Source organism: Cicer arietinum, chromosome 2, assembly GCF_000331145.2.
Source record: "Cicer arietinum cultivar CDC Frontier isolate Library 1 chromosome 2, Cicar.CDCFrontier_v2.0, whole genome shotgun sequence".
NCBI classification, from domain to species: Eukaryota; Viridiplantae; Streptophyta; class Magnoliopsida; order Fabales; family Fabaceae; genus Cicer; species Cicer arietinum.
The window spans coordinates 7,706,886-7,718,934 of NC_021161.2; the positions used below are offsets into that span (position 1 = coordinate 7,706,886).

The following is a 12,049-nucleotide window of genomic DNA, read 5'->3' on the forward strand; positions in this document are numbered from 1 at the left end:
ATCTAAGTCACATTTGTTCCAGAATTTGAAGAATCAAAGGCATGCTTCAATAAAGGCATATCACAAAGATCATTCTTCCTATAAAGCAAATGCAAGTACAAGACTACAAGTAGCAAAGTACACTATTGATTTGAACTATTCTAAAGCCTGCACGCGTAAAAGAAAGCATGTACTCAAGGCTGACATACTGACACAAATCACAGAGTACAAGGCCAGTTCATCACAAACCAAAAGATCAATCTTGGATCGATCTTTTGATGCAGCTCATCAATCTTGCTTTTGGCAGAACTTATCCAACAACTCTTTTATGACAGCTGGTCCCTTTCCAACGGACACATGAGATGTCCTAAGCCTTCTTGGAGTCTATAAATGCAGCTGCAAGTTGAAGAACAAAATACAACAACCAGCACCAAGCAAAAGATCAATATTTTCGATCATACTCAAGTGTCTCAGAATCGTTCTTATAGTTTGTTGTTTTGTTTTAATCTTTGGGTTGTAATCATTTACAACTGAGGTCTATTTAAAGAATATATTTCTCAAACAAGAGTTGAGTAAATATCAAGATTCTAAATAGTCTCAAATCCATCACTTTGTAACTCAAGGTTGTTTTGTCAAATCTTGAGTAAATTGCAAAAATCCTTTTATGTTTTGAAAGGTAACTTGTCAAAACCTTTCCAAATCAGTAAGGTAGAAAGAAGAAATCCTTTCTAGATAGAAGGGTAGGAATTGTGTAAAGATCAAAGATTGATCTGTGATAAAAGTGTAACCACCAAGAACAATCTTTACTTTGAGCACATAGTGGAAATCTCACTCTTGTGAGGACTGGACGTAACCCGTATTTGGGTGAACCAGGATAAAATATCTGTGTAATCTCTCTATCTCTATCCTTGTTTATTTTATGCTAAAACAAATCATATTTTGATAAAATTGATTTTACTGTTTTGAAGCAAACCAAGATTGATCCTTAACAAAACCAAGATCAATCTTCATTACTGCCAAGATCAATCTTGGGTTGAAATCTTATTTTAAAAACAGAATTTTTAAAAAAGGGACAATTATAATTCAAACCCCCATTCCTTATAATTGATATTTCTACTTCATAGACAACTAATAATTCATATGTCATTAATTAAGTGAAACATATGAATAAAAAATTGAAGTTGAAAATTAAGTTTTTATATTATTTTATTCTAATTTAATGGATGTTAATCATTTTATATTATCATATCATATATCACGTTATTTAAAATATTTTACGTCATTATTTTTTAATTAAAAAATTAGATGAAGATAAAAAAAATATCAAATAAGTCAGTAAAAATAGAGAGAATAAAATTGCAAGTCAAATTTTTCTTATTGTACAATGATTTTGCACCAAATTATATTTCATTTGGAACGACTTACACAACTAATTAACAATTGAATAGTACATACCCAAAACAATGTCTGTGGTTCGTAAAACAGTGGACCAAACAAGTTCCAAAAGATAAGCTGAGTTACTAATAAACAAACTTAATAGAAATATTTTTAATTTGGACTTTTATAGACGTGCACTTTCATAACACAATACTTTACAAAAATCAAGAATTCCAACTAGGTGATTCAGCTAATTTAACCAATTAAGTGATTGGGTTAAGGATAAATTATTTAGAAGAATCCGAATTCAAATTAAATGACTGGGTTAAAGAGTTAAAATAAAGAGTTAAGACCTAAATTTTACATTGATCGATGGATAGATAATTATCTTTTGTTTCCTAAAAAACCCTTATGGTAGTTTACAAAAAAGAAAAATCTTCTATTAGTCAAGGTACAACAAATATGTCATTAATTCTAACCCAAGTGGGATTAGGTGACAATAATAGATTAGTGGAATTAAGGAATCTAAGCATGTTTATAAATGCCAATTATAGTACATGATTAATTTCCAATAATTAGATATTATTCGACCGAATCGTAGGAAACGTTGAAGATCGCGTGAAGAACAAAAACTCGCAAGCTGCCATATCACAACAAAAGAATAGGTGGTCCAAAACTATTTAAAGTTTAACTACTCAAATTAATTAAATATCAAACCTTAATCATTATTTCTAAAATAGTGATATGATAAATACATAATATGAAATATAAGATTGCTTCGATATACGGAGAAATTAAGAAATTGAGTTGTGAGTTCGATTTCCACCCAATAAATATTAATAATATAGTTGTTGTAAAAAAATAAAAATAAAACATGTACTATAAAAATGATTATCCATAACTAGTTACCTTATTTATACACACATCATCATCGACTTTACTTATAGAAAATATCATTACACCAAAACCAATTTGTAAATAGTGTTAGAGAAAGTAGAAAAGCATAGAGAGAGAGAGAGAGAGAGAGAGATAACATGAATGGTAGAACTAGAAAATTACTTCCATTTATGGGAATGATTGTTGCTGTTTTAACTCAAAGTGGGAGCATGGTGGTAATTAAAGTTGCCATGAAAGATGGAATGAATAAATATGTAATGGTTGTTTATTCCATGGCACTTTCCAGTATCATGCTTCTTCCCTTAGCCTTCTTTATCCACAGGTTCCCCTTTTAATTTCTTTAATCTATTATATCTCTTTGCTATTTGAATTAATTAAGATGATATATATATATATATATTTGATTTAATGTTTTCAAAGAATACTAAAGTTTGAAAATGTTTTTTGATTTAATTTTTTTCTAACTTAAATTTTCCTTTGTCATTGGCAGAACAGACCGCCCTCCTCTCACCTTCTCTTCACTTTGCAGCTTCTTTTTGCTTGCTCTTTTCGGGTTCGTACAAAATATTGTTTGAATTTTAAATTAAATATATGATTTATTTTTACATAGTTTTACTGACTTAGTATTATGCTTCTGTACTCTTCTGTTTTGTTTAGATTTTTTCATTAGTTGTTTCATAGAAGAGAAATAAAACGTGAAAGGAAAGAAAAGTTAATAATAAGAAAACTAATGTACTATATATAATTAGTGGTGGCTCTTAACATTAGCAAGGGACAATCTCTTAAGACTTTATATATTTAGGGGCATCAAATTTTATTTTACCTAATAATTAGTAGTATATATATTAATTGTTCTTCTAATACATGCACAACACATAGCATAATATTACTTATTCATATTTTTATTGCAACTGAACAAGTTTTTCTAAATTAAAATAGTTAAAGTTCTGTTTACAATTAATTATATTATAAAATAGATCAAATAATTTTATCTTTAATTTCTATCAAAATTATTTTTGAAAAAACATTAATTATAAAATACCATTAATATTTTTACAACAAATAATATAAATAAAATGATATTCAAATAATCACAAAAACATCCTCTTATTGATTCATGACACATAAAATAAAATATGAAGATTCACTTGTATATAATATAATATAATATATTATATTATATTATATTATAAAAAAAGAGATAATTTTTATTATTTTAAACCATCACGACATTGACATTTCTGACTTAGTGCACAAATTATTTGTCTATATTTTACTTATCTTCCATTCCTGCGTGGAAACCATAAAGCTGTGGGACCCAACTGCAATTTTCCTTTCTCTTCAATATTAATGATGCTCCAAACAAAAAACGTCACGTAACAAGAGCTTTTTTTCCTCCCATCTTTTTCCTTTCACTTTCATTATAAACAAAGTGTTTATTTGCTTTTAAATTATGCATTTTGTGTTTCACTAAAACTTTTTTTCATTTTATATCAAAAAAACTTAGAAGCAATATTGTTTATCAATTACTTCTCACCACTCAAAACAATACACGTATTAAAGAAGGGATTATACATATTCAGTTTGAAGAAAATATTAATATTATTTGGAAAACATTAACTAATTTGGCATAAATAAATGAATTAATAAAAGTTTGACCGCGCGTGCAGAACTTCAGGACAGATAATGACTTATGCTGGCATTGAACTAAGCTCAGCTACACTTGCTTCAGCAATGCTTAACCTCATTCCAGCTTTCACTTTCGTAATTGCTCTTATTTTCAGGTTCTTTTCAAATACCATTTTGTTGATGTCTCTGAATTTAACTTTTTGGATTGCAATACCTTTATTCTCACAATGACTTGATCTTAGGACTAGAAGGTCTTTTTGAAAAACATGATAGGATAGAAACATAATATAATAAAAAATATGATAGAAACAACATAAAAGATGAATATCATAAAGAGTTATCGTGTCATGTGTTTGACAAGCACCTGATAAGAATAATTTATCATATTCTGTGTTTGATACACAACAGATAACTAAATTATATGATTTATATTATGATAAAATGACAAATTTGTTCTAATAATTTATTTAATTTTTTTTTTCAAAATAACATCAAAATAAATAAATAATCAGAAATCTTCTAATTTCAAAAGTTTATTTTTCAACCTTCAATATGAAGTAATTTATTTATTTTTTATAAAAAAATAAAAAATGCTAAAAAAATATAAATAATTTATAAAGTATTTTTAAATATTTTAAAAAATTTAAAAATGCTAAAAACATATAATATTAAAAAACATATATTATTAAAATTTCCAACACATTATATCTAATTAGAAACTTCAATCAAAATTTATTATTAGTAACTATATAAAAAAATAATTAATATAAAATTCAAACATTAAATATGATAGAGAAAAAGAAAAAATATGAACTAAAAACAATAATAAGAACTTTTCTGAATCAAAATTTTATTTTTTCAACCTTTTAAAAGTCATCAAATTTAACTCTATTTAATATTATTATTTCAAAAATACCTCTTATTAAATCTCATATCTTCTAAGATAATATATAATTTCAATACATATTTAACATAATAATTATTATAATAAAGAATATTTTAATAATTAAAACTAGCTTTTTTTATATATGTGAAACAATAATTTTTTGTTTGTAAATAAAGTTGAAGGGAGTATAAACCAACACGACTTCATTTAATAGTGTGAGGTTAATTAAATGTTATTTTGTGTGATCTCATTAATAAATAAATTTATCTGACATTCTTTTAAGAAAAATAATTTATTTTGTTTGAAATATAAATTAATCTTCATTATAAATTGTTTTGTTAAAAAAATTATTGAAAAAACAAAAACAAAAACAAAATGATTATAAAAAGCATTTAATAATATCATCCTTATATATTGTAGACATGGTTTTTTTTATTTTTGAAATAGCTATATCGTAGGATTAATTAATTTTTGTTTATATTCTGATGGAAAAGCGCTACTACATGAAAAGACATCTCACCAAATATTTTGAGCTTATAATATTTTGTTGCGTACCATTCGGCCTGTATAAGTTAAATGTTAATGACGTCAAGGAAAAGGTTAAATGTTTGATTATTTTTGTTGGTGAAGACACGTTGACATTGATTTACTTTACCAATGAATATAAAAATAATTTATACCTCATCATATAACTTTTATTAATTTAATTACTTAAATAAAAAGCAGAAAAAATAGAAGTTAAATTTTAATTATATATATATATATATATATATATATATATATATATATGTATGTATATATTATCGATGTATACCATATAAAATATTAAAGTATGTTTAGTGATTAAAATAAAATAAAAGTAAAATAAAATATAAAATAAGACAATAATATATTAGATATATATGATAATCACGTACTAGAATAAAATCTAAAAAAATTAATAATCAAAAGATAATATATTTAATATAAAAATAAGATTATGTATATCAACTACTCAATTATTATTTTTATTTGGATTTCATTTTAACTGATGTAAGTATTTGACAAACAAATAATAATAAATAATATAATATTAATTTGTGTTATCTTATTGTATGATGGTACAAAAGATATATTATTCAATAAAAACAAATATATATATATATATATATATATATATATATATATATATATAAATTATCTTATAATATTTTAAAATTTTATAAATTAATAAAAAATACATAAACAATTAGCTAGTAATAAAATAATTTTATATAATTTAAAAATTCGTTGGCACATTATTTCATAAATAATTTTTAATTTAAAAGAAAATATAGATTAACTGAATATATTTATTATATATGTTAGATAAACTAAATAAATATATTTTATATATTATATGTAAACAAAATATTATTCTTGTAAAAAAATTCTATTTTTATTAATTTAAAAAATTGAAATTATTATTAAAATTTAATAATTTTGATATTAATTTAATTTTTAAATATTCTAATTCAAATAATCTTTTTAAAATTACATAACCCGACAACTGTGTATATGATAAAACCAAACTGATTTTTAAATTTATTTTTAATTTTTAATTTTTATATTTTTATTTTTTAATTTATTATCAATGTTAATTTTTTTTAATTTGTATTTATGTTTTATAAAATTTCAATTTTCAAATTTTTAAATTTCAATTCATAAATTTTTATTGATTTTCTAACTTACCTCATATCCACGGTGTCCTAGAGTATGAGTCAACTATTTATCAACAGAATCCATTTTTGTCACTTTGTTTATACATATATTTAAAATTAAGATTCTAGATTACAATTGTATAATTAGAAAATCGGAAGACAATTTTAATAAATTCAGACAGATTGAATGATGATTAAAGAGACATTCAAACTTTAAAGTTTCTAAATTAGATATGATCGCATGATATATTAAAAATCTTTTAATGGCAGTATCTGAAGTAGCAATATCTCAATTTAATGATTTAGGATGGAAATATTAAATTGGAGACATTGTAGTAGTCAAGCTAAAGTGATAGGAACAATAGTATCAATGGCTGGAGCATTTGTTGTGATATTCTACAAGGGTCCACCAATATTCAAGATACATTCTTCAAATTCATTCAACACACTTCAATTTTCACCACAATTGAATTGGATCATGGGTGGGTTGTTATGTGCTGGTGATTCTTTATTTTCTGCCATATGGTACATATATCAGGTTGGACTGATTATATCATACACTTCTTTAATGTGTGTTTTTTTTTTTTAACTAGAAGATAATTAAATTGATTTGTTGTTGTAATGCTACATGTTTCAGGTTTCAGTAACAAAGAAATACCCTGCTGTAATAGTGATAGTGTTCTTCCAAGTGTTTTTTATTGCAATTCAATCAGGAGTATTTGCCTTAATTGTGGTTAGAGATCCAAGTGCATGGGAACTAAAGCTTGATATGAGGTTGATTGTCATTTTCTACCAGGTAACTCATTCATTACCTGGTAGTCCCTACGCGAAAAAACGCATTTTACAGCGTTTTTTTTAAAGGTTCTGTTATTTTTAAAATATAATTACAACAGCGCTTGTGTGTTTAACAAGCCTGTAAAATGGGCGCCGTTAAATGTCATTTTTGACGTAGTGAGTGTATAATGATTAAATTATAATTAATATATAGTTGAATGTTAATTAACCTTAAACAGGCAATAGCTGCAATAGGAATTCGTTACTTGCTACAAACATGGTGTGTACAAAGAGCTGGTCCTCTGTTTTGTGCTATGTTCAAGCCGGTCGGAATCATCTTCACTGTTATTATGGGTTCAATTTTTCTTGGAGAGGTTTTCAATCTTGGAAGGTAAACAATTTTGATTTCAAATTTAAATCAAAATCACATGGTACATTCATATCATGTATCACTCTTTGCAGTTTGATTGGTGCTGTTATAATCGTCGTAGGATTTTATGCCGTGCAATGGGGCAAAGCTTCAGAACAAAAATCTCATAACTTCGACACGTCTTCTAATGTTGTTCCACTATTACAAAACAAGGCGTAATCATTTATACATACCATACTATACACACATTCAACACTTTATATAGTGAGGTGGGTAAAATAATTTTTTTGATGAAGTTAAGTCAATAACCAATCACTAATTGTCTTTTGTTTAATTAGATCAAGTCAGATTATATAATTTATTGCAGCTATACCCTGACTCTTGGTTTGCACTTAAGTCCTTATGTTAATTAAATTAATATCTTTTAATATTTTTATATTGTTTCTTTAATTCTTTAAAATTTTGGAATTGACTTGATTTCCTTTAATATTTTAAGGTTTAGGGTTAAACCCTAGTGACTTTTGTTCTCAATTTATAAGTTTAAATAATAAATGTGTCGATAAGATAAAATTGAATTCTGATTTTTTTATTTTTTTTTAATAAAGATTAAACATCCTCAGATAATTAGGGACATGCTTTATTTTTTTATTGAATGTACAAATACTAGAAATAATAATTTTATTAGGCAAAAAATAAAAATAATAACAGGGGAGGAGTGCATCTTGTTGCAAAACAGGGGAGTCAGTAAGGAGGGAACTCAAAAAGGAAGTAGATGTGCAGAGCAGAAGAGAAAAACTTTTTTTTTTTTGTTATTTTATTTTTTGTGATAAATATAATGTAATTGGGAATTTATATAGACTTAAAATTGTATCAAATTTATAAAATGACTATTTCTTAAAGTTAATAATATCCCTTTTAATTTTCATGAATTAAAGTCTTAATTTTTAATGTTGGTAGAATCTTTAATTTTAATGTATTATTAATGAATTAAACAATTTATATACTTGTAAGTTACAAGATATATATATCTTATAAATATAATTCATATGACATTGTAAAGTATACATGTTGAAAAGCATAATAAAGTTTTCAAAAATAACTGGTTTTCATATGACATTGTATGACATTTTCATATTTCCATTTAAAAAAAAAAACTGTAACAAACATAATAAAGTTTTCAAAAATAACTAGTTTTTTTTTTAACAAAAGTGATTTTCTACGGAAAAAATAAACTAAAACAAACAACGATAAGTAAACATTTACCATCGTACTAAGGACATAATTGATTAAACCAAGAGCAAGGAAGGACAGGGTCGTTAATCATTAGTACATAGTACATAGTACATCATATTATATAGGACATGGTCAGTTCCATGCCACATAATATTTTTTATTTTCGATAATTCCACTCCACCACACTATTTAATAATACATTTATTAAAATACTTGTCCTTCCTAAATAGCATATTAAAGTTCTATGCATTTTGTTGAATATACTCATCCACCTCAAAGAAGTTCTTGACCGCAAAATCTTTAACAGCCGTTGGATCAGGAACTTCATGACTACCCTTTTCATATTCAGCCGTCCATTTCACATCACACCCTTCTCCAAATGGTGTTACAGAGATATGTCCCTTGAATACTTTGTAGTACTCAAGAAGATCCCCTTCAACTATAGAATAGCTTACTGTCTTCTTTTCATCATCAGCAGCATCAATCTTCTCTTTCGATGATTTGCAAATTGGGGAGCCTTTTCCATCAAAAAACCATACAACATATCAAAATGTTACACAATTTATTTTCAATTGGTCACTTTTTTTTTTAATAAAAAAGAGTGACAAATGCTATGGTAGAAAATGAAAAATTGAATTACCTTCACCGTAACTAAAGTGGCGGATAGAACCAGGAGCCTTGCCATCACCTTGAAGAATCTCAATGCTTTTGTAGTCATGTGGGAATGCCTTTGGGAAAATAGTTGTAGAATCCCTTATGGTTTGCCAGAACTTGTCTGCATTTGACTTGAGATCAATAATGTCTACCTCTAGTTTCCCACGATTAGCAGACATGGTTCAACTACACTAAGTAATTGGAGATGTAATACACTATAATGTAGCTAGATTGATATAGGCTATGAGAATGTTGTGAGATAGTGGTCACATGCAATATGTTTATATAGGACTTTAACACTTGTGATTGAAGGTAAATGTCATAAATTCATTAGTTACTACTTCAGCTACCACATTTAGAAGCCTCGTCTAATTTTTCAGGTGAAGTGACAACCATTACTCATCAATTGAAATTGGGATCCAATAGCCCGTACCCTCTTTATAAATCAAAATCCGTTTAATTTGTGAAAATATATATATGTTTTTTCTAATTTTGCATTACTTTTACATGTTGATATGGAGGTAATAGATTTTATAAAGTGAATAATTGTCTATATTTTTAGATATAATGAAAATGTCAAAAAAGTGTTTTTATTATTTTCAAAAATATATCTTCATTAATTAGAATTTGATCTTCTGTTCATGACAATGTTACACTTAAAGCATATTTGTCAAAATAAAATGACCATACATTTTAATATATATATATATATATATATATTCTAAGTTAAACATTAATAGTTTACCATTTTTACTTTATTATTTGGTCAATAATTACTTTGGTGTAAAGGATGTCAAAACACGGGTTAAGAAATCACCATATATATATATATATATATATATAAATTGAATAATACCTCTTAATAAAATAGCAACGTGTTATACTGCTATTTATATACAAAATATCTATTTGGATCATAATAGAAAGAACATATATAGCCTAAAAATGAGTAACAAACTCAACTACCTTAGTAACAAACTACCAATTGCAAACTACAAAAGCATATGAGAAACTACACTATACAGTGAAGTGAATAATAAGAGAAAACATAAAATGAAAATCAAGTGACTTTGCCAGTCCTCTTCAAGTTGGAACCAAAGATGTCAATGAGGTTGAGCTTGGTCACAATTGAGTGAAAAGAAGATGGATGTAAAGCCTATGTATGAATATAAGAAAGTTGAGTAGTAGATGAAAGCGAAAGTAGATGAATAGTGCTTGACTGGACCTTATCTCACACAAGATGACAATCAAACTCTATGTGTTTTGTTCGCTCGTGAAAAATGGGGTTTTGAGCAATTTGAATTGTTGATTTTCTATCACAGTAAATCAGGACATGAGTATAGAGAGGAATATGAAGATCATTGGGAATGTAGAGAAGTCATTGTATTTCACCAGTTGTATGTGCAAGAGATCAATATTTTACTTTGAAGGAAGATCGAGAAATCATAGTTTGTTTCTTTGACTTCCAAGAAATGAGGGAGGAGTCAAGAAAAATATTAAAGCCATGTATGGATTTTTTTGAATCAGGGCATGTTGCTCAGTCCCCGTCAGAGAAAGCATAAAGTTGAAAATTTGAAAATGATGAGAAGAAAAGTCTTTTACCAAGACAACTTTTGATGTAGATCAAGACATGATGATTAACATCGACAAAGTGAGAATGCATGGGATTTGAAACAAATTGACATAGTTTATTGATAGAGAAATAAAGATATAGTCGTGTATTAGTAACGTAGAGAACGTGACGAATAATATGTCTATAGAGCGTTGAATCAAGATATGGATTTCCATCATCTTTTTGAAGCTTGAGATTAGGAAGCTTGGGGGTAGAGGCTGGTTTGCATTTTAGCAGGCCCATATCATTCAAGGGACCCAACACATATTTTCTTCGATTTAGAGATGGATCTTTAGAAGATTGGTCAACTTCTAGATTAAGGAAAAACTTAAGGGAGTCGAGGTCCTTAATTTTGAATGTAAAATGAAGAAAGATTTTAACATAATCGATTTTCTTTAAATCATCATCAGTGAGAACAATGTCATCTACATCAACCAAAATAAATGTGAGATGATTATAATATTTTTTTACAAATAAAGAATAATCGGATATGGATTGAACATATCCCAAAGAAACAAGAGCATTAGACAATTTTTTATTCTAATTTACATACTATGTTTGGTTTGAGAGAGTGGAAACTAGGAGGAAGTTGCTTATATACATCTTCCTTAAGTTCACCGTGTAAAAAAGTGTTATTGACGTCAAGTTGATATAAATATCATTTTTTTTTTCTCGAGCAATACCTAAAACCATTCTAAGAGTAGTCATTTTAATAATTGGGAAAAAAAGATTCAAAGTAATCAACTCCTAATTAAGTGTAACCCTTGGCTATAAGTCTTACTTTATATCTTTCAATGCTACCATCATATTTTAAACACTCATTTACAATTTATAATCTCCTTACCCTCAGACAGCTCAGTTAAAATCTATGTTTTGTTCATTTCAAGATCAATTGTTTTTTGATTCATAACATGTTTCTAACAATTATACTTATAGCTTGTTTATACGTATGAGGTTTA

General features: G+C 26.5%; 2 protein-coding genes across 10 annotated transcripts; one reads left to right on the top strand and one right to left on the bottom strand.

The window, feature by feature from the left end:
* The first annotated feature begins 2,230 nt into the window (after positions 1-2,230).
* On the top strand, positions 2,231-8,516 carry LOC101512037 (WAT1-related protein At3g28070-like). Of its 9 annotated transcripts, none has more exons than XR_003471429.2 (8): positions 2,231-2,575; positions 2,744-2,806; positions 3,924-4,037; positions 6,754-6,985; positions 7,085-7,243; positions 7,461-7,612; positions 7,713-7,860; positions 8,277-8,516. XR_003471429.2 is itself a non-coding variant. In XM_004489817.4 (7 exons), the coding sequence occupies exons 1-7, from the start codon at positions 2,391-2,393 to the stop codon at positions 7,759-7,761; spliced, it is 954 nt and encodes a 317-aa protein (XP_004489874.1). In that variant the 5' UTR covers positions 2,232-2,390; the 3' UTR covers positions 7,762-8,027. The 9 variants fall into 9 exon arrangements, 3 of the variants coding, with proteins under 3 accessions (XP_004489874.1, XP_027187368.1, XP_004489873.1); XR_003471430.2 differs by having other exon boundaries at positions 8,328-8,516; XR_003471428.2 differs by having other exon boundaries at positions 2,232-2,575; positions 8,300-8,516.
* Positions 8,517-8,877: 361 nt separating this feature from the next.
* On the bottom strand, positions 8,878-9,745 carry LOC101512781 (MLP-like protein 423). Its single transcript, XM_004489818.4, has 2 exons — positions 9,465-9,745; positions 8,878-9,341 (listed from the first exon to the last, which is right to left on the bottom strand). Exons 1-2 carry the CDS (start codon positions 9,655-9,657, stop codon positions 9,067-9,069), a joined length of 468 nt encoding a protein of 155 aa, XP_004489875.1. The 5' UTR covers positions 9,658-9,745; the 3' UTR covers positions 8,878-9,066.
* Positions 9,746-12,049: the final 2,304 nt, after the last annotated feature.

Coding starts and splice junctions, on each gene's coding strand:
- LOC101512037 (XM_004489816.4), top strand. CDS start 2,391: ATGAATGGTAGAACTAGAAAATTACTTCCATTTATGGGAATGATTGTT. Junction 2,807..3,923: donor TTTTTGCTTGCTCTTTTCGG/GTTCGTACAAAA, acceptor CCGCGCGTGCAG/AACTTCAGGACAGATAATGA. Junction 6,986..7,084: donor CCATATGGTACATATATCAG/GTTGGACTGATT, acceptor TACATGTTTCAG/GTTTCAGTAACAAAGAAATA.
- LOC101512781 (XM_004489818.4), bottom strand. CDS start 9,657: ATGTCTGCTAATCGTGGGAAACTAGAGGTAGACATTATTGATCTCAAG. Junction 9,342..9,464: donor CCACTTTAGTTACGGTGAAG/GTAATTCAATTT, acceptor TTGATGGAAAAG/GCTCCCCAATTTGCAAATCA.